Source organism: Toxotes jaculatrix, chromosome 9 (genome assembly GCF_017976425.1).
Source record: "Toxotes jaculatrix isolate fToxJac2 chromosome 9, fToxJac2.pri, whole genome shotgun sequence".
Classification (NCBI taxonomy): Eukaryota; Metazoa; Chordata; class Actinopteri; family Toxotidae; genus Toxotes; species Toxotes jaculatrix.
Window position 1 is genome coordinate 2,534,622 of NC_054402.1, and position 26,747 is coordinate 2,561,368.

General features: G+C 43.7%; 3 protein-coding genes across 5 annotated transcripts in view; all 3 read left to right on the plus strand.

The window, feature by feature from the left end:
- The first annotated feature begins 77 nt into the window (after nucleotides 1–77).
- Nucleotides 78–4,289, plus strand: LOC121186808 (presenilins-associated rhomboid-like protein, mitochondrial). Of its 2 annotated transcripts, none has more exons than XM_041045608.1 (10): nucleotides 78–208; nucleotides 1,150–1,369; nucleotides 1,453–1,593; nucleotides 2,245–2,293; nucleotides 2,428–2,523; nucleotides 2,729–2,878; nucleotides 2,984–3,054; nucleotides 3,376–3,477; nucleotides 3,562–3,659; nucleotides 4,059–4,289. In XM_041045608.1, exons 1-10 carry the CDS (start codon nucleotides 132–134, stop codon nucleotides 4,180–4,182), a joined length of 1,128 nt encoding a protein of 375 aa, XP_040901542.1. In that variant the 5' UTR covers nucleotides 78–131; the 3' UTR covers nucleotides 4,183–4,289. The 2 variants fall into 2 exon arrangements, with proteins under 2 accessions (XP_040901542.1, XP_040901543.1); XM_041045609.1 differs by having other exon boundaries at nucleotides 112–208; nucleotides 1,153–1,369.
- Nucleotides 4,290–6,649: 2,360 nt separating this feature from the next.
- Nucleotides 6,650–9,525, plus strand: LOC121186810 (claudin-19-like). Its single transcript, XM_041045610.1, has 6 exons — nucleotides 6,650–6,790; nucleotides 7,423–7,670; nucleotides 8,231–8,395; nucleotides 8,548–8,629; nucleotides 8,719–8,832; nucleotides 9,177–9,525. Exons 2-6 carry the CDS (start codon nucleotides 7,454–7,456, stop codon nucleotides 9,271–9,273), a joined length of 675 nt encoding a protein of 224 aa, XP_040901544.1. The 5' UTR covers nucleotides 6,650–6,790; nucleotides 7,423–7,453; the 3' UTR covers nucleotides 9,274–9,525.
- A 2,440-nt stretch (nucleotides 9,526–11,965) lies between these two features.
- LOC121186807 (tumor necrosis factor alpha-induced protein 2-like) overlaps nucleotides 11,966–26,747 on the plus strand; it is a 33,845-nt gene continuing 19,063 nt past the window's right edge. Inside the window, exon 1 of one of the 2 annotated variants that reach the window (XM_041045607.1) lies at nucleotides 11,966–12,005. The gene's annotated coding sequence lies outside the window, so the exon portion shown is untranslated. Of the gene's footprint in view, nucleotides 12,006–17,044; nucleotides 17,370–26,747 lie in introns of those variants that run through there. The other variant, XM_041045606.1, reaches the window with a different exon arrangement.

A 26,747-nucleotide genomic window follows, 5' to 3' on the forward strand; every position in this document is an offset into this window, starting at 1 on the left:
CATTTTTGTTGTTGCAGGTACGCAGTACCGCCATTGTCCTCCAGGGGTCGCTCGGCCCTCGAAGCTCCGCTTTGACCCGGCAGTGAACGACCTGCAGGGGTCGGGGTCAACGGGCTCCAACCGGCTCCAACATGGCGTGGAGGAGCTGCTCCGTCCTGCTCAGACTGACCGGAGTAGACGCTTTACGGAGCTCCGTGAAGGGCGGCAGGTTAGTGAGCACAGACGGTGAAAGGCCGCCTGTCCCGGCTGACAGACAGACGGAGCTCCGCTGCTTGGAGTTAGCTCCTTTAGCGTCAAGGACAATTAGTTAAACCAGTGTTAGCTGGATAACGTTAGCGGGGCAGCTAACAGAGCTAGCCGCTCGTTATTTGTTTGTTTGGTTCTGACTGTTTTAAGTTGTTTCCGTTTCGATGTGTCCGCGTTTGTTAGTACTTAATGTATCAACTAATTATATGAACAGTTGTTTCTAATATCCAGTTTTAGCTGTCACAGGGTCAGAGCGGGACGTGTCTCAGCTGTTGTCACAGATCAGTGTGTGTTTCTGTTTGTTTCTGTTAGATCTACACTTCTTATTGTTTCATAACATGTAAACTGAGAATGTGTAATATAGCTGCAATGCTGAAACCACCATGGGAGCTTTTCCCGCTTTAGTAACAGGTCAGTTTGGTCATGGAAACAAGTCTGAAACTGTGTTTTACAGAGTATTTGACTGATCTGTGGTAATCTGGTCCAGACGTGCTCAGTGCAGTGGTTTCTGAAATATTTGTTAATAAATCTTATGATTTGCGTCTTTATATCTGGCCAGACTGTCGATCTCATTATGCTCCTGAATATTACAAACATATTATTTTTATTCACTGATACAGACCAGTTTCTTGTTTGAGGAGTTGCAAGTAAAGATTGGTTTCATTGTCAGTGCATCTGCTGATTAGTTTTCGGATAAATGATCAATCGTTTGGCGTAGAAAATGTAATTACAACTTCGCCAAGTGAGCAAGAGACCAAAGAGGTATCTCGGTAAACTGTGACGCACGACACAGCAGCCTTCCATTTTAGAAGATGGTCAAAATTATTTTTCTGTCAATTACCTAATTGATTAATTGTTTGCTGCCTGTGTGTGCAACTGTCCTGAAGTTCTCTGTCTGTCCAGCAGGTGGCCTCACAGCTTCCAGCAGAGATGTGGCTTCAGAAAAGCCACCAAGAAACCAGAATCCAAGAAGGTGGAGGAGGAAGTGGGACAGCCCCTCACAGAATCCTCTGAGGGTGTGGTCCACCGCCGGACCTCAACCCCCCACTGGGACCAGCAGGCTCCACCCAGCCCCCCCCGGGCCTTCAGTCGGCTCCTCAAGCCGCTGGTCTTCACTGTGGGGGTAGGTGATGTTTACCTGTTTCTGTTGAAAGTGGCGTCATCAGGTGAGAGTGATGTCACGGACAGGTGTTAACTCCATGTCAGTTTACAGGCTGCTCCTTCGGCTCAGCGGCCATCTGGCAGTATGAGTCTGTCAAGTTCCGAGTCCAGAACCTCTTCACAGAGATCAGAGCTGATTGGATGGAGAGGCTGCAACCTCAGAAAAAAGGAGACATTCGCAAAGAGGTGAGGAGGATGAAAAACAAAGAGGCGAGGATGGAAGGAAAAGGAGTGAGGGACACTGTTTGACTCAGAAATCTGAAAGTTTCTGTTTGAGGCTCAGATGCTGAGAATTTCTCCATGAAGCTGGAAGGAAGCTGCGCTCAGATCAGCTGGTCCATGGTCATGTGGTCCTCTAACTGTCAGTCAAAGTTTTCCCTTCGTTTATCTTCAGTCCTGCAGACAGCAGCCAGAAGCTTGTTGTCAGTGGTGTAGTTTTAGTTGAAGCGCAGCACAAAGCGGCAGCGTTACAGAGTCAGAGTACAGTAGATGCACTTCCATTTTTTTTCTTTGCGGAATTAAAACCTTATGATAAAAAGTCATAGAATAATAAGGTTAAATGTACATGAACAGGGGAGGAAGAAAGACGAAGGGGTTTTACAAAGAGGTAAAAACAGTGCCATCATAAAGAACAGGAAATTAAACGTTAAAAACTAGAGGATAAATAAAGGAAATATGAAAGACGAGGAAAAGAATGATGTTATTTTACTCTGACGCTGTTCTTATTTAATTGGATTTTGAGGAGGTTTAATGAAACTGATGACTTTAAATTTAATAAATTCTCAGTATTCTCATTTTACCTGTTACCTGAGCCCTGATTGGCTGTTTGTATTTCAGATTAACCAATGGTGGAACGGCTTGAGCGAGGGTCAGAGAACGGTCACAGGTGAGATGATTGGGTTTTAAGATTTTTGTGTTTAAGTAGCATAAGATCACACACACACAGTGATCCGAGAACATTGGGCAGACCAGCAGTCCTGACGACCCCCCCCGTCTCCTTTATCCTTTTTTTTTTCCCAGGGATCATTGCTGCTAACGCCATAGTGCTCTGCTGTTGGAGAGTACCGTCTCTGCAGCGCTCCATGATCAAATACTTCACCTCCAACCCCGCCTCCAGTGAGTCTGTGTGCTCGTAGCATTAGAAGCAGATGTGTTTCAGTCTTGAAGGTGCTGTGTTTGTGGCGTCAGACTCTGATCGACAGTCATGTGTAACTTTTTCGATTCAGCTGATAAACAGCTGCTGAAAGTCAAAGCCATAACAGCGAGTTAAAACCCTGCAGCTGTTTTTTGATGGTGCTTGTTGTTTGTTGTCCTCCTGCAGAGACTCTGTGCTCCCCGATGCTTCTCTCCACATTCAGTCACTTCTCTTTCTTCCACATGGCCGCCAACATGTACGTCCTCTGGAGCTTCTCCACCAGCGCCGTCTCCATGCTGGGCAAAGAGCAGTTCCTGGCTGTTTACCTGTCTGCAGGTACAGTGCCTGAAAAAGTTAGACCAGCTTGGACTGTCAGTCAGCAGCGACAGATTCTGGTCTTAACTGTCTAAAGTCACTGATGTTTGTTGTCGGTTTGTGCAGGTGTTATTTCTACATTTGTCAGTTATGTGAGTAAGATGGCCACAGGGAGGTTCGGCCCGTCTCTGGGAGCGGTGAGCAACAATATTACTGCTTTGTTTTCTGTTTTACTGGAATCATTTTTAGACTTCAGTTCACAGACTGTGCTGAGTGGACATGTGGACAGGTTTTATAGCAGTGGTTCCCAAACTCTGAGAAATAAAATCAGAAAAATTGCTTTTATTTTTCAGGACTTTTTTCTAATCTTTGATTCTTTCTTGTGAAATAGTGGAAAGAGGTTGGTCTAAATATTGTTTTGAGTTAAAGTTATGTTCATAAATCAGTCTTGATGTTTTATCTCACTGGTTTCATGCTTGTGTGTGTGTGTGTGTGTGTGTGTGTGTGTGTGTTTTCAGTCGGGAGCCATCATGACCATCTTGGCTGCCGTTTGTACCAAAATGCCAGAAGCCAAACTGGCCATCATCTTCCTCCCCATGTTCACCTTCACCGCTGCCAACGTAAGACTCTCCTCACCTGGTTCAGCCGAGTCACCTGCTCTCTTTTCATTATGAACGGATCCTCTGTCCCTTGTGTCCCTGCAGGCTTTGAAGGCCATCGTTGCCATGGATACAGCAGGCCTGGTGCTGGGGTGGAAGTTTTTCGACCACGCCGCTCATTTAGGCGGAGCCATATTTGGAATGTGAGTCACTGCGGGAACTGTTTATATCCGTAACGCTCAGCTCGGCTGTTGTGCTGTGTCATTTCCCATCATGCTCAGCGCTTCCATTAGCACAAAGACCACAGAAAATGATGATCTGTGTCAGTTTTAAACCTCTTTTCATAAACATGCGGGTGAAATATTTCTTTAGCTTCTTTTATTAATGTGAGTTGTTCCACTGAAGGTTTGAACCAAATGATTCCAGGTAGAGATTCCAGTTTTACAGGAAATGAAGGTGGAGAGAAAAGAAAACGTCTAGAATTTCAAAATAAACTTTTTTTCAGTCTGAGTTATTGTAAAGGCTTTTTAGACTTTTATCATCATGTCGCCTGATTGTTTCTCTGCCCCACTCCCCCTCTTCCCACCCCCATCTACCTCCAGCTGGTACATCCTGTTCGGTCATGAGTTGATCTGGAAGAATCGAGAGCCCTTTGTCAAAATCTGGCACAACCTGAGAACGCGAGGACCGGGAGGAGGAGGAGGAGGAGGAGGAGGCTCCATATGAGACGCTGAAATGCTGGGACTGATGGCGGGAAAACAATTAAAAAAAAAAAAGATATGTAAAGTATAAAATGTACAGATGTGCAGAGAAGAGAAAGAAGCTGCAGCAAACACAGGATCCCTGCACCGTTCGGCTTCCCCCCGGGACTAGTTCACAGGAAACAGGCGGGAATCTTGATGGTTTCAGGTGGTGAAATCACACAAACACGACACCTGCATACAAAAGGATTCGTGTCCATATTTTTAAAAACATGACTGATTCAGATTTCTGTCCTCTGCTTTTGTCCACATTTTGTTTCCTCAACACATTCGTTATTTAGTCAGAGCACAGACGTACCATTACACCCGGGACTGAAAATGATCGCTCAGTAATTGATGAACCATTGTTTATTACAAAAGTCTGAGGAGATTCAGTTTCTGAAGATAAAAACCTGGAGAACAGCAGTTTAACGTCCACTGGAGTAAACGAACCAGATCCTGTTTGGTTTGATTTTCGCCCGATCAATCGATTGTTGTTCTTTGTTGTTGTTGGTTGATCCGTGATTTCAGGCTATAAGGAATTGTGCATGTTTTACGCAGTCCAGTGTGAGGTCGGTTCTGTAGAGCTGCGTGTAAAAAGTGAATAAACAGTCTATCCAGTACCTGTAGTTTGAAGACCCACTCTGGTTCAGGGCTCTGGCACCACTGACTTTTATTACAGAATTAGTTTTTCAGGACTGAGAAAGAAGGTGAGGTCGTTTCCTCTCAGCTCTGCTTATTAGTGTTTGTTGGTTTTCTGACTGTGCAGCTGCTCTGCTCTCTGTGAGTGTAACGCTGGTTGTTCTGTGCTGTCAGACAAACAAATAATGCGTTTAATGTTTTACCGCTTGGACGAGTGCAGACAAAAAGAGGGGAGGGGAATACAGCAGTGTAACGTCCAATCAGAAAACAGCCCTGAAGCGAACAGCAGTCGTTACTGGTGAGGCGTAAAAACTGCTGTTTTCTGAATTACACACTGCTTCTGTCTGTACCTCTGGCTCAGGCCTGAAGTCAGAGCAGGTTTTGAAGTGAGCTCCAGGAATCGTGGAGGTTATGGAAAGATTCCTGCAGCAGCTTCCATCTTCTCATGAATACACATTTAACTGGTGTGATTCTCTGCTGTGTCATCATCCTCTGTCTCTGACTCTTGGGGAAGAGAAGCTGGTTTTCATCCTGTTTTTTTTTTTGTCCTGGTTTTGCTCTCCTCCCTCAGCTGCTTCAGGAGCAAATAATAAAACCAAAATACCAGTTCAGCACATCACAGTATATTGTAAATATGTTTTTAGCTGAAAATCGAACTGGATTAAAGAAGTTTAGCCAGCTTCATTAATGCCTGAGTAGCGTTGCGGCATCATTAGACTACAAACCACAGAAATAACTGACTGAAAATATCCACAGTCTCAGTCTGCTCTTTGAAAAGCGCTTTCTATAAATGTGAAGTTACATTAACTCTGCACTGCTGCAGACAGGAGTCAGCAAAAACAGCCACATTGAGGGCAGGATGTGCTTAGAGCAGCTGAGGTCCTGTGGTGCTGCAGAGTTCTCTGAAGCCCCTCGAGGTCTGGCTTCAAATCTGAAATATTTTCTCTGCTACATTAAAAACAGAATTAAAGTTTAGAAACAAAGCTTCTCGTCCAATCTCTTTTCAGGCCTGTGAGTAGTTTGTGTGTGTGCAGGACAAGTGTTGCTAAATCCTGATTGGTGTACAGAAATACATGACATCAGCATTTTCAAACTGAACCCCGCCCACGACAAAAAAAGAAAATCTCTCCCGTTAAAAACAAAAAGGGAGGAAGAAGAAGGTGACTGAGAAAACAGGTTTCCAGGGTCATAAAAAATATCTTTTAAATTTGTGAGAAGAAAATAAAACTGAATCAATTCTCACTTTTATCTTTCTCTTAAATTTAAACTTTCACTTTAATCAGTCCGATAAATTTGGGAGTTAACCTGCAAACGTGACGTCAGTTTAACAGAGAAACTGTCTGCGGTTTGAAGTCCACAAACTGTCACACAAAACACTGCAGCTCACACGAGACAACAACACACAGCAGAGTTTACTGTTGATCTGTGTGTGACTCTCAGACCGGACCTGATAATAATAATAATAATACTTCTCTCATTATTTTAGTTATTTCTCCTACAAATACAATTGCAAGGCAGGTTTATGTAGCACAGAAAACACAAGACAATAAAAATAAAAAAAAAAACAAATGAAATTAATTTTGGATTTAGAAAAGAATATAAATGTATATGTATGTTTGTTTAAATATATATAATGTATACATGTGTTGATAAAAATGCCATTTACAGTTTTTGTAATTGAGTTTACCAGATTTCTGAGGCTGAAACCTGCAGAGTTAGAGGTGAAACTCTGGGATTCCCGAACGTCAATACTGATGTGTGTTCAGCGGTGGTGCAGCCTTTCCCCACAGTTCATTGACCCTGAATACCAACAGACCTCTGAGGACCAGATCAGGTTCACACCGAGACTCTTCCACATCACAGAAACCAACCTGACGAACATCAGGAGAGAACAACGCAGAGCAGAGACTGAGACCAACAAAAACACCGACCTCCTGATCTGAGCTGACGGTAAGAGGTGACGTGTCAGACTGGACAGATTAACACCGACCTCTACGGGACAGAAGCAAAACCAGCTCAGACTCATTTATGTGTTCGGCGACTTGAAGCGTTTCTCAGTCTAAATTTTTGACTATTCGTTCTTTAGACAGTAAAGATACAGAACTTATCATCAAATGTATTTCAGGTTTTCATTTTGTATGATTCTAGCAGAGCACGTGTGTCTGAAACAGTAAGTACTTTTAAGTTTGAGGGGCTGTTGGGGAAATCGGGACGTGGAGGTCATTGGGGTCAGACGGGCAGAACAACAACCAAAAGATTGCATGATGTAATTGATTAAACTTTGCTGAAACCTTGTGCTCTACTCTTCGCTGTATTAGTTAACCCTCTGGGACCAGAATTTGTTTGGTCTTACAACCTGTTGTAAGAGAAAGTCCCATCTAATAGCAGACCAACATTTTAATTAGTAAAGTAGAAATATAACAGATCAAGAATAGAACCCTGAGGAACCCCACAATTAATGACCGACACTGCTGTTTGGATAATCATGGTCCTTTGAGTCTGCTGCAGTGTCTCCACCTCCAGTGTCTCATACTGCACTTTGTTTGGTCTCAAAGCTGGTTGGTGTTGTTGACATCCCGCCGTGTTTCCAGGTGTGCGTACAGACATCAGGCAGCATGGCAGTGGGCCTGCAGGTTGTGGGTCTGATTCTGGGGGTGGTGTCCTGGTGTCTGCAGTCCAGCTGTACGTCCTCTCAGGCGTGGAAGGTGCGGAGTCAGGTGGAGTCGATCAGCAGCAGCCAGTGGCAGTTTGAAGGTCTGTGGATGAGCTGTGCTGCCACCTCGCTGGGGTCGGTCCAGTGCAGCAAGTTCAAGACGGTGCTGGGACTCTCGGGTGAGGACTCCGACACACCACAACCGTGTTCTTCTTTTTTTAATTTTTAAATTTTTTTTTTTTATTTTCATTTGAGTTTATCAAGAAATTATATTAACAAATAACCTCTCAAAACACAGACAAACCACATTACACCTACAACATAAAAAGTCTGACAAAGTGAATCCATAAATGGGAAACAAAAACTTAACACATGTACATTTACACCAAAACAGACACCGTTTCTTTTTAAAAATATTTTGTCTAAAAGTCAAAATTCATATTGAAATACCACGTTTTTTAAAATTACTGTGGTTTCCCTTTAATGTTGGAATAAACCTTATCAGGTCAGATACTTTGAAAGTTCAAAGTTCAACAGATTTTCAAAATGAGGTCAAAAGGTCACAAAATCCTCTCACATCATAAAACATTTCCTCATTTATCTGATGCGTCTTCTCTGGGCCATAAAACAAGTTGTGAATAATATTTATGAATTCATTATAACTGTGAGACAGAAATATTTTCAGTCCTCTGTAGGAATCTGCCCGTTATCATGTGTCTCACATGCTGGTCTGTCACAGTTCACCTGCAGACCTGCAGGGCTCTGATGATCCTGTCCCTGCTGGTCGGTCTGGCCTCCATCATCGTCTCTGTGCTGGGACTCAAGTGCACCAAGATCGGCAGAGCCTCAGAGCACGCCAAAGGCCAGATCGTCCTGAGCGGAGGAATCATGTTCATCCTGTCTGGTATGTGGCTCCAGGAGAGAACACCTGACCCCATTTCCAAAAAGATCTGTCTGATCTCCAGCTGCTCAGGGCCCCGTTTCATCAAACCTGCGATTAAAAAAAAAACACAGATGCACGTGTTGTTTTCATGTTCAGTGTGTTTTCTCTCTCAGGTGTGTTCACTCTGACGGCAGTGTCATGGTACGCTGCCAAAGTCATCCACGAATTCCACGACCCGTTCCACGGAGGAGTCAGGTCAGACACACACACACACAGACACACTATCTTGTTGTCAGTGATGATGATGTTGACGGTGATGATGACACTGTGTGATGGTGCTACAGGTTTGAGCTGGGTACTGGTCTGTATCTGGGCTGGGCGGCTTCCTGTCTGGCCATACTGGGAGGATCTATGCTCTGCTGTTCCTACAGGAAGACACCCGTTGCCCCCCCTGCAAGGTAAACCCAGAGCGCCACACAGGAACACATCCTGCTTCATGCAGTACCGGGCTTTGTCCACACGGGGGCACCATCAGCCACACAAACTGATATCCTGTACCAGGGACCCAAAGTGAAATAGACTTGTTGTAAAATGTGGTGGATCTGAACCACATTCTGCTGTTTGTGTTGTTTTTATTTTTTTTTCCTGTGGAAAAACAAACACACAGACACAAAGTGTTGCAGCTGTTGACATTTCTGGTTGTATTTCCTGCCACTTTCAGAATCAAGCTACATTTTTTTTTTTTTGCTTCAGTGACTGTAAACATGCATCACAAGCCAGTCTGTGCTGTGTTCTCCTGCAGGCAGTTTACATACAACTACTCCACAGCGAGCCGAGGACACAGCATCTACAGAGCAGCTCCGGCCTCGGACAGCAGCAGCTTCAAAGCTTACGTCTAAACCCCCCAAACACTGCTGCTTCCTGTCCGATCTCCCGTCAGACCACGGGCACAGAAACATCACAGTCTAATGCAGGATCAAAAACCTTTTTTCTAAATGCGAAATGAAACCAATGTGTGATGATGAGGTTTCTTTTTTTTTTAAAGAAATTTTATTGTGAAGGGCACAGATCCTTTGATTTCTGCCTGGATTATTTGCATCAGTGTTAGATGTTTTAGACTTTGTTGTAAATAAAATGTTTCCTGAATCTGGTTCCTATTTTCAGCACATTGAGTGTTTCTGTGGTTCATGAAGCTGAGGTTCCTAAAGCATGTAACAAACCAGACAGTGAGGTTCTCAATGAGAACCTCACTGTCTGGTAATTCTCATTATCATGAGAAGTTCTCATGATAATGAGAACTTCTCATTATCATGAGCTCATGTTCTGTGCCATCAGTGCCACCAGGGGGCGACAGATCATCATCGATGATCATCACGGCACATCTGTTAAAAATATGAAGAACAGCTTCAGAAAATATGTTTCTTTGATAGAAAAACAAACAAAAAAAATAACAGACCATGCAAAAAAATCTGAGGGAGGGAGGTCAGCTACATTTTTGTACGGAGGCCCAAGAGGGACACAGGTAATGAATGCATATACAAAAAAAGGTATTCTTCATGAACTGGAAATAAATCAATACATTAAAAATTTGCCAAAAAGCAGAAAGTAATGGTCAATAAATAAAGAATATCAATAAATAAAGTTTTGATAATGTTTTTTTTCTATACTATAAAAATATTTACATAAAATCAGTTTTAAAAAAACAAACAAAAAGATGTTTCAGTGAGAAATTTAATTAGTTTCTTTATGATTCTGTTTAAATGATTAACATTTAAACGTCAAACAATTGCTTTTGGTTCATGTTTCAAACAGCTGATTGAGTGACTGATCGATGATTTGTCCTTTTTCTGTTTTTAATGTGCAGAGCTGCAGGTCTGACAGGAGGGAAACTGGCTGCCGGCTCCAAAATCCTTCATCACATGTAAATGGAGGGGAATCGAATACAGGCTCCACCCTGAGACGCACAGTCAAGCTCTGACTGAGAAAAGAGGATTTTCTGTTTAAAACAACACATGAAAATGTATTTTGGCCCAAAGTCAGGTTGTAATATAAGTAAGAGACTGAAAAAGACATTTTTATATTAATGAGAACTTTAACAGCCTCCTCCACTGGGGAACAGAGGGGGGGCTGAAGGTGGTCTGGGGGCACTGATGGGGTAAAGACTATGTGGTTGTCCTCACTGAACTGGAAATCAGGACAGGGACACACTTTTCTGAAACTGTGACAACAACGTAAGATGCTGTTTTGAACAGAAAGCATCCATCAAATGTTGTGACCAGCAGAGACGTGTGTTCAAGTTGTGTTTGTGTTGCTTCAGCTGCACAAACAAACACCTGCAGGAGATTTTGGCTAAACTAGAGCTGAACCGATCGGTTGGTTAATCGATTGGTCGATGAGCCTCTCAGATGAGATGAGTGGCTGCTTTTCTTTGTCACATCTCATTGGCGACAAAATGTTTCACCTCTGCGAAGCTGTGACAGGTGTTTTAATTTTTTTAACATTTCATGCACTAAACCATGAATCAGTTCATTGAAATCGGCAGATGAATCAATAATGAAAATAATCATTAGTTGCAGCATAAAACTTAGATGCTGCAAATCTTTTATATGAGACTGTGTCTTATTCTGTGTGTAACTTATTTTTGCAAATCGTTTACCTACTGAAGAGTTTCTGAGTGGCTTTAAAGTCTCTTTATCACTAAAATGTGTTAATATTATCATGATTTCTGTGGTTGTTGTTGTAGACAGTTCATCCAGGATGTCAGCCAAACCGTGTTTTGTCCTTTGTCTCTGTCTCTGCAGAGAATGAGTCGGTACAAGCTGCTGGGTGTCGTGTTTGTGACGGTCGGGTTCTATGTGGGATCGGACATATGTGTGCCTGTGCTGGTTTCCATGTTACACTGATGCTAGTTCCCAGCAGCAGGGACGGTAGAAACACTGCTGAGGTGCCTTTGAGCGAGGTAAGACAACAAACAATGTCATTTTGTGTGTCTTCCAGTCTGGGGGACAGAGGCTCTTAACCAATCATGAAGTCCAGGGTGTGTGTGTGTGTTACTGGGGGGTTGACAGGGGAGGTGGTGGTTGGAGGAAGAGGAAAAGATGACCATTTCCTGCTGCAGCTAGAAAATAAAACAAACAGGAAACACGGAGCAGAGCTCAACAAGGAGCGAGGGGAGACGGGTAGAAACCAGTAGAGTCAGACAGAACATCAGGAGGAGAACACAGCGGACAGGAGAACAGTAGAACTCAGTAGAACCTGGTGAACACAACATCAGACAGAGAGAAGGAGGAAGGAACCTGCAGCAGAAGGATCAGAAGAAGAGTAGAACTGACCTGAGGACAGTAGAATCATCTACAGGAACATCAGGCCTGAGGGAATCATAATAGAACACAGTAGAACCTAAGGAGAAATATCAGAGACAAGACAGGAGCGACTGGAACTCACTGTGGAGTTTAAACAATCGGCAAAACAGCAGCTGACCCGGACGTTCTGACACACACACACACACACACACATCACCGTGCACACACACTGACGAGCACACACACACACACTGTGTGGACGCAGAGATGTCTCAGCCTTGAGGAGAAGTCGTGGATTTTTTTTTTATTCTGCAGAAAAGAAGAAAAAGGTAAGAGCTGCTTCCTCAGTCTGTGTCTGTGTAATTACTCAGCACAGGATCATAAAAAAAATCTTCACATACATGAAGAGATGTAAACTTTTACAAGAAACAGGAAGTATAATGTTGCCATGGATTCAGTGAGTTACGCTGTGGGTTACAACCTGAGCCCTGTTTTTTTTTTTTTTTTTTGTATTTGTTCACATTTTGAGAAATTAAGTAAACTGAATTATCTATTAGCAGCTCCTGTTTGGAGTGAACCCATGGATGTACAGACAACTCTCACTGGGTTACTGTGATACTGAAGGAAACTTAAAAATAGGAATATTCTGAATGAAGTTCTGCAGCCTCTTTTCTTCTGATTGAGTGGATTTCTGGATGTTTATTCTGGATGGACATCAGAGATAAAGATCTGCTCAGGAAGTGGAAGTCAAACTGAATCACATCAACATGTGTTTCAGGTCTGTGAGTTCAGATCTCTCTCAGTCATGACTCAGATTTTTGACACAAATTCCTGGAGCTTGGAGCTGACGGTTAAAGCAGCTTTCCCGAATGTCCTCATTGAGCTGTGTGTCACTGATTGTGTTGATCAGCAGCCAAACTACAATAACTAACTTCCTGTGGACATAAAGACAGTGTGGGACAAAAGCAGGTCCTCACAACGTTGCAGTATAGAGTTAGGGCTCATCACCAGGGAATCAGTGTAAGTCAATGCAAATGCAATGTCCTCAGAAGTGAAGCAGTGTGTGTGTCAGCATAAAGGGTCGGTCAGTGTTTAACCAGCTGAACTCACAGTTGAAGGCGTTAACAGACTCAGAGGGTCCAACTGATGACTTTGGCTCCACTGTCCAGTTTTCACATATATTGTATCCAGACCAGCATGAGTCTCCTGGACTGTCCTGGGTCTCCGTCTGTACTGGTGCTGAATATCAGGCACTGAGGTCTTGGTGTTCCCCAGGATTCTCACCAGAATCCAGAAAACCAGTTTTCCACGAAAATGCAGGTGGATCTCTGGTTGTGTGTCTGTGTGCGTTTGTTCGTTGACTCGCTCCTGTTCAGTTAGCATTAGCATTTGCTCATATACCATCGCTCATCTATCTCTCTTCTGCAGCTGATGGTTCAGACTCTGGTGGATGTTCATGTTCCACAGAGGATGGAACCCGCCTGCAGAAACGCCACCAGGTCTCTATGTTCACCTGCACACATGCTCTGGAGCAGTTTTTTGTTCTCGCTAACAGTTTCCCCCTGCTTCAAGTCTTTGTGCTAAGCTAGGCTAAACAGACCGGTCTCTGAACTGGACTCACAGAGATGAAACTGAAATCTTAAAAAAGTTTTACTGCTGCTCTTAAACAGCGGCCTGACATCCTGCTCGGTACAGTAAAGTATCTCCTGTTACCGCTGAGTGTGTTTCCTCAGCTGGGTGTGCGTGCTGACTGACGCCTTCCTCTGTGTGTGTGTGTGTGTGTGTGTGTGGTGACAGACTGATACAGTCTGAGGTGAGTCCAGGTCATCAATACTACCTGCTCACCCAGAGTCCTGTCCAAACTTTCAGGGTTTTTTTTCTCCTTGCTACTTACTGAACCCAGTGCACTCTGGGAGTAATCCTGTGCCGTCAGACCCCACTTCCTGTTTCAGGACCGTAACATCCAGTCTGATTTGAGGCCTGAACGAGGCAGCAACACAAAACTCTTCGGATGCGTTTGAGTTTGACCCAGGATCAGTACTTTAGTCCAGGGTCAAAGGTCAGAATCAGAGCGTGAGCTTTGTGGTTATGTGGTGTCACTCCACATTCAGTGTTCAAACACGTCTGTGGTTTCTTGAACCAATAACATCGTGTGTGTGTGTGTGTGCGCTGGATAAAGACAAACTCAATACGTGAGAAGTGTGCTGTTTAAAGGGCAAAGAAAGAAGAGAAGAAACGTAGATTGAGAAATGGCAGAGTAAACAGGCTTTATCAGCGCTGTTTCAAAGACGAATGGACCGATTTATTTACTTAATGATTTCTTTTTTAAAACGTGACACCTTTACAGAAACACTTAGTGACGTCAGAGACTGCGGAGAAAAGCTGCAGCTCAGAGATGCAGAGTCTCTCCAGACAACTGGTCTTTGTCTCTTTGGGTCTGTAGTTTTTTAAATCTGGTGTAAAGCATCGTGTAGAGTGTCGTCTACACCGTGTTTCGATTCTGCCTCTGAACAGCCTGAATGTGAAACCCCATTAAACCAATGACAGCAGCAAAATCAAAGCCACACACTGACTTCTGACTCGATGGACTTCTCCTTTTTTCACCCACTGACCTGACGCAAACACAAACACGCTCTTTTAATAAATCTACAGCTGCTGATTCAGCTGCACAACTTTCTCCTGATACAATAATCTGAATCTGTTCACAGCTGAAACTCAAGGTTTCGATTTACAAATAACTTTACAGACACAGACAGTTACCAGGCAAAGCAGTGGACACATCATCACTCCAACAACAGCGTCTCAGCTCAGCTGGTTCTGAAAATGGGTTTGTTTTCTTTGTTTTTGTTGTTGTGTTTCTCAGTTACACACATTTTAAATGAGCGACGTGAGCACAAGGCATCAGGCCTCTGATCCAGATCCTCTGTGTGAAATGACTGGAAATATTTTCTGTAAGAAAATCAATAAAATGACCACAAAGAGTCACAAAACAACAACAGAGACATACAAACTACTTCAAAATCACCACAGACACACAAACAGACACAAAAAGACACGACAGGTGTGGGGCCCGTTGTCTCAGTCCATGGGAACACTGGTCCAACAAACCCCTCAGGAAAAATCAGAGAGACGTGGGAGACAATGATGAAATTGTCCTCACTCGAGGTTCAGTGTGGACGAGTTTGGGTTTGTTTGTCTCACCAGTGATTCAACAAAGTCTCTGAGCAGAGTTGGGAAACTGTGCCGGCACTTTCCTGACCCCAGAGAATTTCTGTTGATCGTTAAGATAAGGAGACGTGAGAGGCAGCGCTGAGAACTCACGTAAACTGACTGCGTGTGTGTGAGAGCGTGTGTGCGTGTGTGTGTGTGTGTGTGTGTGTGTGTGTGTGTGTGTGTGTCTGCATCTGCACAGAGCAGATATGTTGTGCAACAGCCCTCATGGAGCAACGATCTGACCTGAAATTAGAGAGAAGCAGGGAAAGTTGTGGAAAGACTGAAGTCAGATAAAGCCTTAAAGCCGTCCACATGTCCTCTGTGATGAGTGGACGTGATAAGCTCAGTCCACGGATCTTCAAGCAGCCGTGACGGAGAACAGCTGCCGTCACAACTCGTCATGAGCTTTGATGAAAGTTTGGGAGCTTTGCTTAGTTTGATCAGACAACACGAATTTCACCAGCCACGATCTGCTCAGGCGACATGAGGAGGTCTGACTCCGTTTTATCAGGAACCTTTGGGAGCTGACTGTGTGTGGCTGGAATAGACACATATCCCAGAATGCATTTCACAGCTTTGGAGTCAGTATAATTTCCCCCTGAGGCTGTCGTCATGTGGCCTTTCAGATCAGTTCATTGGCAGAGAGTCTGTTTGGAAACCTGACGTTTTCAGAGATGTGAGGCGTGACCGTTGTCTCAGCTGTTAACAGTCCTGAGATCAGCTCTCAGTCAGTGTCCATGGTCTTCATCCTGGACAGAGCGGTTCTATCTCAGCAGCTTTTTGGCGGTTCACGTCCGCCTCTGATGATGATCTGGTGGATGATTTAATTCCCCTCTGAGGGCGAGCATTGGTCTCGGAGATGGAATCTTGTTTACATGACGATAAAGTGAATAAATCTAGGTGGTTTATTTTCAATTTTGTTTTATTTTGTAACACACGTTTGGTGATCAAGCTGATCGAGCTGATCGGCAGGATGTGAAGTTCTGGCTATTTCTAGTAAATGGTCGTCTGTGACTCAGAGCAAGGTGACTGGTGTGTGTGTGTGTGTGTGTGTGTTGACCTTTGTTGAATGCAGAGTTAATGAGTATTGTGTCAGCTCTTTTGTGACATGCATGTTTACCAGTTGACTGACCGATGACTCTCAAATACGGGAATGTACACACACACACACACATGCACACACACACACACACACACACACATACACACACACACACAAACACACACACACACACACACACACACACACACACAGAGTACTAAGTACTAAGGTCCCTATTAAATAAAAAGAGACAGATTTAAGTGATTGGGAGAAAAAGGAGAAAACAGGAAACAGGAAATCGTTTGACTCTGAAAATAAAAACCTGAGGGTGAGACTTTGACCAGACCTGGACCCAAGAGGGGCTGATTCTTTTTTTTTCTTTTTTTTTTTGGTACATGGCCAAGGCCTAATAGCCATGAAACACTCCCAGGTGTCCACTCACACAAAATACCAGAGGCAGAGGAGGGACTGAGAACATCTAATCACTGATTGTTCCTCCTGTAGAGACACTTACTCGGCTTTAAGCGATGGAGGAAAACAGCCTAGTGAATAAAATGCTGATGTACATGAACCATTAAAAGAGGAAAACATCAGGAGACTGGAACCTTCCTTGCATTAACACATGAAACTAACAGAAACGTCAGGGTCCACGCTGCTGATGCCAAACTTCTGACCCAACCATCTGCAGCCTCGGCAGAAATCCAGATCCATCAGACCAGGCTACGTTTTTCCAGTCTGTCCAGTTCTGCAGCCTCTGGTCTGGGCTGACAGGGCTGGAGCCCGACGTGGTCTTCTCCTGTTGTAGTCCATCCACCTCAAGGTTGGACGTGCTGTTCAATCTCCAGACCTGTATCTGCAGGATTTTATACACTGCTGCCACATGACAATTGTTCAGGGGCACGTGACATGGCTGATTGATAAACAGGTGTACAGATGTGAGGGTTAGTGCCACTTGAGTGTAGATTACATGGAAACTGCTGTGAGAAGGGCTCCTTCACAGCCAGTGGAAACAGCAGGAACAGGTGCAGCAGCCAAGAAAACTCTCAGTGTACAAGTGGAGTAATATTTTGAGACAGAGTTAAGTTCCCATTACAGCCTTTTTAATAGGCTGTCATCATTAAAATGAGGGGGGGGGGGGTCACTAGTTCAAGAACGCTTTTCAGAACCACGAAGGAAAAGTTCATCGAAAACTTCGTGAAGCCAAATTAATAAATCACCGCTTTGTTAACCTTCAACGCGCCGTTCCCCTTTATGATTTCGACATTTCCGACCGCGCCTGAACGCATCGCGGCCGGTACACCTCCTGTCGCTGTTGAGCGCCAGTTGAGCAGAGGACGGAGGCGCCGTGACCAGGCTGGATCCAGCTCCGCTGTTCGCCCCCTGAGCCCGGGTTCTGCTGACGGTCTGAGCCGCTGGTCCGACACCATGAGTCCCCGCAGTAAGTGCACAGTTTAACGGTTAAGCTCACGGTTTAACGGCTTCACTGCGCACACAGAGTTTTGGTCCTGTGAGCGTGATTTGTGGCGCACTGAGGTGTTTTACACCGCAAACACTTTTCGGCTTTTAAAGCAGAAAAAGCAGATTCGCTCTGGTGGTTTAAAGTTTTCTGAAGAGGGAAAGAAGATTCGGCCTCTAATTAACTGACAGAGTTTTTTTATTTGTTAATACTTTTCATTTTTTCTCGATTAATCACTTAGTCGATATGATAAAAATGTTAGAAATGAGTGAAAACGTCTTTCTCTGCAGTTCACGGGGATTTTTTCAGAAACATCAGGGACAAAGAGAACTGAGAAGCAGAAACTGGACGTTTCTGGTGTTTGGGGGGATTTTGAAAGATTTGCTTTCTGCTGTAGAAGTTTGGTCTGACTGGACTCAGGTGTGTCTGATTGCACTGATTCATCAGGACTTTGAAGGACAGGTGAGGCCAGAGGTCGGTTCTTACGTCAGTGTCTCTGGTTAAAGCCTCACTGGGTCTGAAAAATGTAGTTATCGGTCTGGTTTGGATCCTGGCGGATTTTTCTGAACAAAACATTTAAGTCAAACAAGCAAATAAGTGATTACGCTAAACTGAAGTTCAGCGCCCATCATTTCGTTTGTCCTGAGTGCTGTCTGCAGGCTGCATTCTGCCCCAACAACCTCCAGCCATACGGGAGGACAGCCAGCATGCGGCCTGACAGGCAAAACCCAGGGCGTCAAGCTGTATTTACACATACAGCCAAGATTTGAGGGCTCACAGTAACCGAATGACTCAGGTCAGTCAGTGTGGACACTGAAAACTTACAGAGAACTGTCTCCGTCTCTTCAGCTTGTTTTAGTCTCAGCTGTGAAACATGAACGTTGTTGTTTTAGCTTTAATTTTTAAAATGCTATTTTCCTGCTGTTTGTTTTGTCCCATGTTGCACGATGACGATTCTGCGCTTTAAATGGAACTGATTTATATAAAGGAACATTTATTATCGCAGTTAAAGGAAGAAGAATCACAAATCAGTATTCTGACAAAAAAACCCCAGATCTCAATCATTTTACAGCCTTTGCATCGAGTCACTGAACTGTTTGTTAAAATATCAGTAAAATACAGTCGAGGCTTCAAACTTGTGATTTGACCTGTGAAGCCAAACAGCTTCACTGAAAGTTCTGAAGTTTTTCTCTGAGTAAAATCTGTGAATCAGGTTGAACAATTGATAAGTGTGTGATGAAATCTGTTTGAGTTTGATCTGTTTTTCTGGATTCACTCTGTCGCTGCGTGGACGTTAGAGAAACTGATTTTCTCTACAGGTTAAATAACTTTTGGCTGTTGTTGTTTTAAGCAACAGACAAAGTCATCCTCAGTTCATCAGACATGTCGACTGACGACGTCAGCCGGTCACATGACGTGTTTGTGTCCACAGAGGGTTTGTGTTGTGCTGCAGCAGAGAGGCATCTCTGACATGTTGTCACTGTGGGTTGATTCAGTCACACTGCAGCGCTGCGTTCACTGACCTCAACCTCACAGTGTTCGAGTCAGGATGAGTGTCCCCACCCCACCCCACCCCACCCCAAAGAGCTAATTTGCTGCTTGGATTGATTCCAGAGTAAAATAACTGAATAACTGTAAAACATAACTGAATGAATGAATGAATCAATGAATGAATGAACACATGAACACATAAAGCAAATCAGCGCTCACCATAAAGAAAAATATGCCCTCCACCTTCTGCCCCCACCCCTCAGCCACCCCGGGTTCTCATTTGCTGACTGAGACGCTTTAACTTCCTGCAGAACGACAGAAGAAAGAACCAGAAGTGACAGAACTTCTGCTTCTGTGTGAACTCTCCTCTGTCCTTCACAGGAATGTGTGTGACCTTTGACCCCTTTACTGTCGCTGACTGCGAGTCAGTCAAAACTAAACTTCTCTCCACCGTACCACTCTGCTTTATCCTCAGTGCTACGTCTTTACATATGATCCACGGACGCGACGCCACAGTCAGTTTCTGTCCTCCTCTCGTCTTCAGGAGACACCTTCTCCAAACCTTCCCTCTCTTTGATAAAAGCACCGCCTCAGTTCCTGTAGGTTTAAATGAAAGAACCAGGTGATTCCACACCTCGGTGCAGATTCACAAATCTCCTGTTCATCGTCGAGTACTTAGTCTGAGTTCAAAACAAGTTCAGATACGCTGATAAAGGAAAGTGAAGTGAGCTGTTCAGGTTTGATGGAGCAGCAGGACCTGAAGTAAAAACCCAGGAATATTTAAAAACAAAAAAAACCTGCAGGGACAAAACCTGCAGAGTGAGTTTATGTCCATAAAGTTCAGACTGTCGTAAGTTTTCTAATGAAACAGGAAGCACAGTGTTTAACCCTGGAAAAGATCCAAGGAGGAATCACAAGATGATTGAAGGGATAAAAAAAAAAAAAAAGAAAAGACGTTTTCTCAAATAATTAAAAACAAATTCTTCATGAGAAATTAGTCTTTAGTTAAACTCTCTGCTGCTTTATCTGCCTTCTTTATATTTACATTGTACACACACACACACACACCCTGGATGAGTTAAAGTTTTACTGATCATCAGTCATAATAAAACTGTGTCCTGATGGAAAAGGACACAGAGCAGACGGCGCACCTTCACCGTGATCAGCCTTTATGACCTTTAACAGCCACGATGGGCTCAAACGCACCGTCGTACCTGCACACACCACATGAAACTGCCCCACAACATTTCTACACAACATACCTAAAAGATTCAGATTTGATAAAATGCTGTCGAACTTAATGAAGAAGTTTAATTTCCAAGCTTCAGACTTGAACCAGACTTGAACCAGACTTGAACCAGACTGGGATCTCAATGTTCCTTTGAGTTTCATAAGCATGAATCATGTTTTACTGCCACATGTTCTGTGGCAGTAAAACATGGAAGTTAGAAGTGAAGTGAACGTTTTCATTTTAAAATGAACATTAACATAAAGTTTCATGTGCTGCTGCGTCGCTCTGTCCTGTGTTCACACACACAGCGCGCTAAAAAAAAAAAAAAGTGACGCAGGCGTCAAACAGGTTCAGCCATAGCGTGGCAGAGCCCAGGTGATGCTGACGATGCTGGTTCAGGTGTTTATGCTCAGATGTCAGATCAGGTTGTGTTGTTGTTACGCTCGTCGGGTCGGTCCCTGCTCTCTCTCCTGCTCAGTCTGAGGTCTGAGGATTTGCTGTAGCTGTAAATCTGCTGAACTCCCTGGAATCAAATATTTAGATTTTTCTTGTTTGTTGTTAGTTGTTTTTTTTTTTTTGTGGACTTTAAAACCTCAGTGTCCTCCGGCTTCGATGATTTGAGGTTATTGATTATTGGGTGGAGGGGAGCCTCGCGTCCAGTAAACAGTAAACCTCTGTAACAACTGTTTCACAGCCGTAGACCCTCAAACACCAGGACCATCATTTATTAACTATACTCACAGTTTTGTCTGTGAACTGGTTTTCACATAGACTCAGATTTATCCATTTCTTTTTATGTTGACATTTAGAGCCTCTCCTAGTGGTAAACAAGGGTAATTACAGATAAACTGATTTTTGAATTACAGGAAATTACTTTTCGTAATGTCGTGGTCCTGGTTTAACTACTTTATATAAAGGTCGATCGTTCAGTCCACTGGTTCCCAACTGAGGGATCATGTTCCTCCAAAGGGTCACCAGATAAATCTGAGGGGTCGTCAGATGATTAATTGTGTGAGAACTGAATTTAAATTCATTTTTCTGGGCTGAGTCTTTGCTTCGGTCCAAAGTTATTTAAATGAAATCATGTGAGAAGTTTAGAGGAGACATTTCAGCATCAGGGTCCTGGTCTCTGTGACCTGCTTCCTGCCTCAGCTGCAGAGACACACTCTCCTCTTCAGAGATAATATTACATTTTTCTCGACAGCTGTTTTGCCTCATGAAAACTGCTGAGCGGACAGTTTTAACTTAATGAAAGACAGATGCAGCGTGGGTAACTGTGACCTCACTCGCTCCGTAATGAGACTTATTTGATAATCAGCCTAAAACCATTTAAAGTCCACTGTGGGGTTCTGAAGGCCCAGTTATCCTGCTGGTACCAGCTTTCGTCCCTCTGTCTGCACCGTCCATCTGTCTGTCCTCAGCCTCCGGGCAAACTTACACAACCCGCTGTTATTATTCCTGGATGTCACAGTGAAGTCTTTCCTGTGTGTGTCCTGAATGTTAAACAATAAAAAAACTTCTCTAAATCTCTTCATATCTGTTTGGCAAAGAAGGAAGAAGGAAGGATTTATAACGTTCAGGGTCACAGAAGCTAAATGTTTGACCTTAACTAGTTAATGATAAGAGTCCTGTTCAAATTTAATCTCAACAAGAAGTCCTGTTGAAACCAAACCACAAAATACACCGTTTGTGTTTACACTCTTTTTTGTCTTTGCCAGCTCAGACCACTGGTTTAGCCGATTATCCAATGGACAAACTGGGCTCGGGCCCTGGGCCCTGTCTAATTTGTTGTGGAGCTGAATCTGATTTTTTAAATTTTGTTTTAATGACGGTTTTCTGATGTGTCACCTCTACAGTTCATTTGGTTTAATTAGGTCTGGGAACAGAAATGACCGGGCTAAGCTTAGTTAAGGTCAGAGAGAGACGACTGTTGACTGTTGGTCAGACTCAGGATGTGTCCAGTGGTGTCAGAATCTGATCCGTCCATGTTACCTGCTCCTGTCATGATGGGAATTGTGTTAGCTTTGTGTTGCGGTAGATTATTTAAATTCAGCGGTTTCACTTCGTGTTGATGCTGTTCATTCACACTGTGCTCCTCCTCCTCCTCCTAGCTGCTGCCGTCTCTCATGATGATGACACAATCCTCTGGACTGTGATCATTTAAAACGGATAATCAATCATCGTGGATCAGCTCCACCCAGCCACTCTTCTTGGAGAGGTGGCTGATGGGACTTTGGAGCCACTAAAGTTCTTCTTTATCAGAGCAGCTCAGCTTTCATCAATCATCTACTCTGATGTTCTTCACTGGAAACACAGTCTGATCTCTGATCAGTTTAGGCCTGAAAGTCTCTGCACACAGAGGCCAAATATAAAATCACCTGCAGTACAAGGTCACAGATCCACATCATACAGCATTTATTTGCCTTCTTTGTTCAGTGGGTTAAGTTTAGGCTTAGGTTTAGGTTTAGCTTTATCTTCATAAAGATGTGGACGGGACTTTTTTTAAAACAAAACTTGAACTTTCACGTCTGCTGGATTGGATAAAACAGGGAGGATCACTTCATGGTGTCAGACGCTGTTTTATTGTTATTTATTGGTATTTGTTTCCGGTTTAGTTAAGATTTGCAGTAGAGGAAGAATTCTGCTCATTTAATCAATCATTCAATCAATACAACAATACAACATTGTGTTGTGTGTGTGTCCACGAGCGTGTGACGCTGGACCCATGTTTGTGTTTGTGCTGTTTTTCAGAAATTAAACATCACGTCTTTAAGTAAAGGCCTCAGCACCTCGTTAACATCCAAAGTGGAAACCCCCTGTTCACACACACACATTCACACTACACCTGACCTGAACACCTCCACTGGGCCAGCTGGGAGTTTAAGGCCTTACTCAAGGGCACATTTGCTTATCCCAGCAAAACTTTCCCCCTGATCCAGAGACCAGACGAGCAGGACAAAATGTTAACTCCTCCATCTTCATGGGAGTGAAGTACGAAATCACTGCTTTATGTAACAAGACTTCCATCAACTGAAAGGTCGTTAAAAATAAAATGAGTTCTTTTGGTTGATGGGAAACCCAGAGAACAGAAAGCACCAGAACCTCAGAGCTGCAGACTGACCTTCATCAGCGAGCTCGGTCTGCGGCTCTGTGGGAAACCGGTGTTTTTCTGTGAGTGAAGAATCAGAACAACATCCAGAAACAAGCTGAGAAACAAGCAGCGTTTAACTTTCAGAGCCTGATTTCTCTGCTGCCTCGTTCAGTTATGTGGAAAAACAAACTGATTTCAGTGAAGTTGCGGGTTCTACAGATTTTTTAAAAAAAAGTCTGCCCCAGCACCCACTCACGTGGCACGTTGTCAGTCACCAGCATCTCACTCGTGTGACGTTCTGCCATGGCTGTGTACCGTTTGGATAAGGATAATTCAGATCCTGTTGACGTCCATCCCGTCTGTCCTCTGAATCTACATTGAGGCGGCTGTACATGACGTTTTAAGGGAAACTTTATATGATGGATCATATTTCTTTCTTTCAGCGGAATCTGAAAAGTCTTGGTCGCTGTTTGTAGCAGCATCAGTTTATCTCAGTCACACAGTTGTGACACAGGACAGGATGATAAAGTTTGAGCAGGAAGTCAGAGATCAGCTGTCAGCGCCGTAAATGAAATGATTCCTGTTTTTTTTTTTTATTTTAAACGCACAGACTGTTCTCACTGTTTCCTCCAGCAGACATACATCAGCTGATTATCTATATCGCCATTAGTCATGACACACACACACACACACACTCTCTCTCCACCCATTTTGGAGGTCAAGGCTGAGGTTTGTGCCTCCGTCTGATTGAATATCAGCTTCTTTTCCTGGTTTCCTGTTTGTGTTTTGTGAAGTTGAAAGGTCACGACCTCCTCACCTTCAGACGATGTTTAAATATTGTGTTGAACACGTCTGCACATGTGTGAGGAAAACACACATGGATCTGATGGTTTAAAATGTTTCAGCGTGTGTGTCCGCGGTGTGTGCGTCACGTCACCTGCATTATTTTCCTCCATGTTCTGCCTGTTGTTGGTGCAGTGTTGCATTTCTTGGTGTGTTATCACCTCAACCTCTTGACGACTTCCCTCCCAGTGGTCAGAGCCACAGCGTACCTGTGTGTGTGAACATGCCCGGGGTGTATTTAAGTGAACTCTGGAGACGTGTGTGTTTCTGTCACAGCTGCGATGACATGAACATACTTCTGTCTTTGTCTGACCTTGGTTTTACATTCTTTCTGAATTTTTTTTGCAATTTGATAATTCTGCGGTTCTTTAGCACCAGTGCTGAAATGCAGCCTGTAGAACGCCGTGTTTTAAAACACAAACAATTTTAAATGATAATTTTGTGGTGATAGATTCAGTTGAGGTTGTTGTTCCCTCTCCACAGGCTGTCCTGAGGTCTGCAGTTTAACTGTTAACACCCAGCGAAGCTACAACCGTCAGGATTAATGTTCCTGACCCTCTGTGATGCTGTTCACTGCTCCAGCACCACATATTTCATCTTCAGTTAAAATGAGGATAAATGGATTTTTGTTAAAAAAAAAAAAAAAAAAAACCTAACCAGATCACGTTCAGCCATCGTTGATGAGTCAGCGGAGCTGATGATGAATGGAAGTGTCAGGCGTGTGGCTGCATCTGACAGCCTTTGTGTTTAGAAAAGTTCAGGCTCAGATCTGGTGATTTGGTTTTGAGGTTTTAACTGAGCGCTGACTGCTGATGCCAGAAATCACCACACAGGCCAGAGAGAGTCACATATTCACCAACACTGAGCCGTAACGTGGGTAAATCTGCTCTAACCTTTCTACAGCTGCGGTTTTTGGTTTGTGTCACTGAAACAAAGCTTTGTCCATGTGAATCCTCTGACCACCGTTTACGTACGACCAATTATGACCAGTTCTACCAATTCAATTAAGTTCAATTCAATTTTATTTATGTAGCGCCTTCCACAATCAAAATTGTTTCAAAGCGCTTTACAGAGACCCAGAGCCTGACCCCAGAGCAAGCACTAAAGATAGATATACAGGTCTGTGTATTTTCCTTGTTTAATCAGAGTATTTTTTTTGTTAATCTGTAATTTACAAGAAAAATAACGTCTGAACATGAAACACAATTTGATGCATGTTTTTTTTTTTGGCTAAAAATGGGAGGATTCGGAATGAAGTTCTGTAGCTATTTTTTTCTATGGTTTCAAAACGTGTTTCTGGATGTTTATTCACGTTAGAGATCAGATAATGACATCCTCAGGAAGAGTAAATTGCACTGAATCTATAAATGTGTTTATCATGTCTGAGTGTTCAGATGTGACTGAGTTATGGCTCTGGGAAGGAGCTCCAGCTGCTGTGTTGTTGAGCGGGTGACGGGCTTAGGGTCAGGGTTGGGTTTGAAAGCCCTGCTGTGGACTGTAGGTTTCTGCTGGTCTTCAGGTTTGATCCCTGCTAGAAAAGAAACAAACTACCACCCTGGTCTTGGTATTCTGGAGGTTTGTGATTGGACCACACCCAGCGGTGAGCAGAGAGACCCAGGAGTCCTCGCCTCAGTCCGTCACACTATCGCTGTCCTTTCCGCTCCCATTGTTTGTGTCCAGGAGCTTCCGCGATGCCCTGCGACCCTCTTGAAGAAAACAGGCTGTGTGTGAGCGCCGCCGGGCTCCGCATGGGTTTCCTGAGCTTGCCGCCGGGGCTGCTGGGTATTTATGGAACCAACACCGCTGAATCACTTCCCACTTGGCCCTACACACTGAGCACCAGTGTGTCTTTAGTGTTCATATGTGCGTGTGTGTGTTTGTGTGTGTGTGTGTGTGTTTAGTGCATTCCTTATGGAAGGTGTGTGTGTGAGTCTATTTCTGGCAGCAGCAGTGTGTCCTGAGCTGGTGAGACTGGAAACCAACAACATGAACAACATCCGCTCCCAGTCCACACACACACACACACGCACACACACACACACACACACACACACACACACACACACACTCTGAACCACTCTCTGAGTGACGTTCACAATTTCTTTTTTGTCTCGAACGGTTTCTGTAACCATGGCGATAGATCAGCCTTTTTTCCAGTGTAATATTGTTTTACTCGAGCTGAAATGATTGGTTGATTTATCAATAAGTCAGGCAACAGAAAGTCAGCAGCAATTTTGATAAGTGATTCCGCTTTAAGTTTTTCAGCAAAAATATCTGATGATGAGAATAATCGTTCTGGCACGGTGTCACTGTGTTTTAAAGAGTGTTTCTTCACCTGTAACTTTTCAGGCTGCTTTAATTTGGTGGAGTCAAAATCATAATAAGAGCTTGAATATAATCTCAACAATATTCAGAATGATCTAGATCATTGACCCTGGTGGTGAAAACTGGGTCTGTCATGGTGCAGATTTTCAAATTTAATAGTTTTACTAATGTGTTTTTATGTTATTTACCAAAAAATGTTTCGGCGAGCCGGACCCTCCACTTCCTGTCCCCCACAGAGCGTTTCACATAAATCCTCCTGATAAAGTTTTAGACCATGTCCACCATAACAAACCATTATCAGTATCAGTATGTGCACATTGAAAACTGTCACCATGAGAGTGATCGTAGCAGTTTATTTGAGCCTGAGGGCAGATTGGAG

What these genes read in the sequence shown, in the direction of transcription:
- LOC121186810 (XM_041045610.1), top strand. Translation starts at nt 7,454, where the DNA reads ATGGCAGTGGGCCTGCAGGTTGTGGGTCTGATTCTGGGGGTGGTGTCC. An exon ending in AATCATGTTCATCCTGTCTG is followed by an intron (nt 8,396 to 8,547) that starts GTATGTGGCTCC and finishes TTTCTCTCTCAG; the next exon opens with GTGTGTTCACTCTGACGGCA. An exon ending in CCCGTTGCCCCCCCTGCAAG is followed by an intron (nt 8,833 to 9,176) that starts GTAAACCCAGAG and finishes GTTCTCCTGCAG; the next exon opens with GCAGTTTACATACAACTACT.
- LOC121186808 (XM_041045608.1), top strand. Translation starts at nt 132, where the DNA reads ATGGCGTGGAGGAGCTGCTCCGTCCTGCTCAGACTGACCGGAGTAGAC. An exon ending in CGCTGGTCTTCACTGTGGGG is followed by an intron (nt 1,370 to 1,452) that starts GTAGGTGATGTT and finishes ACTCCATGTCAG; the next exon opens with TTTACAGGCTGCTCCTTCGG. An exon ending in GGCGGAGCCATATTTGGAAT is followed by an intron (nt 3,660 to 4,058) that starts GTGAGTCACTGC and finishes ATCTACCTCCAG; the next exon opens with CTGGTACATCCTGTTCGGTC.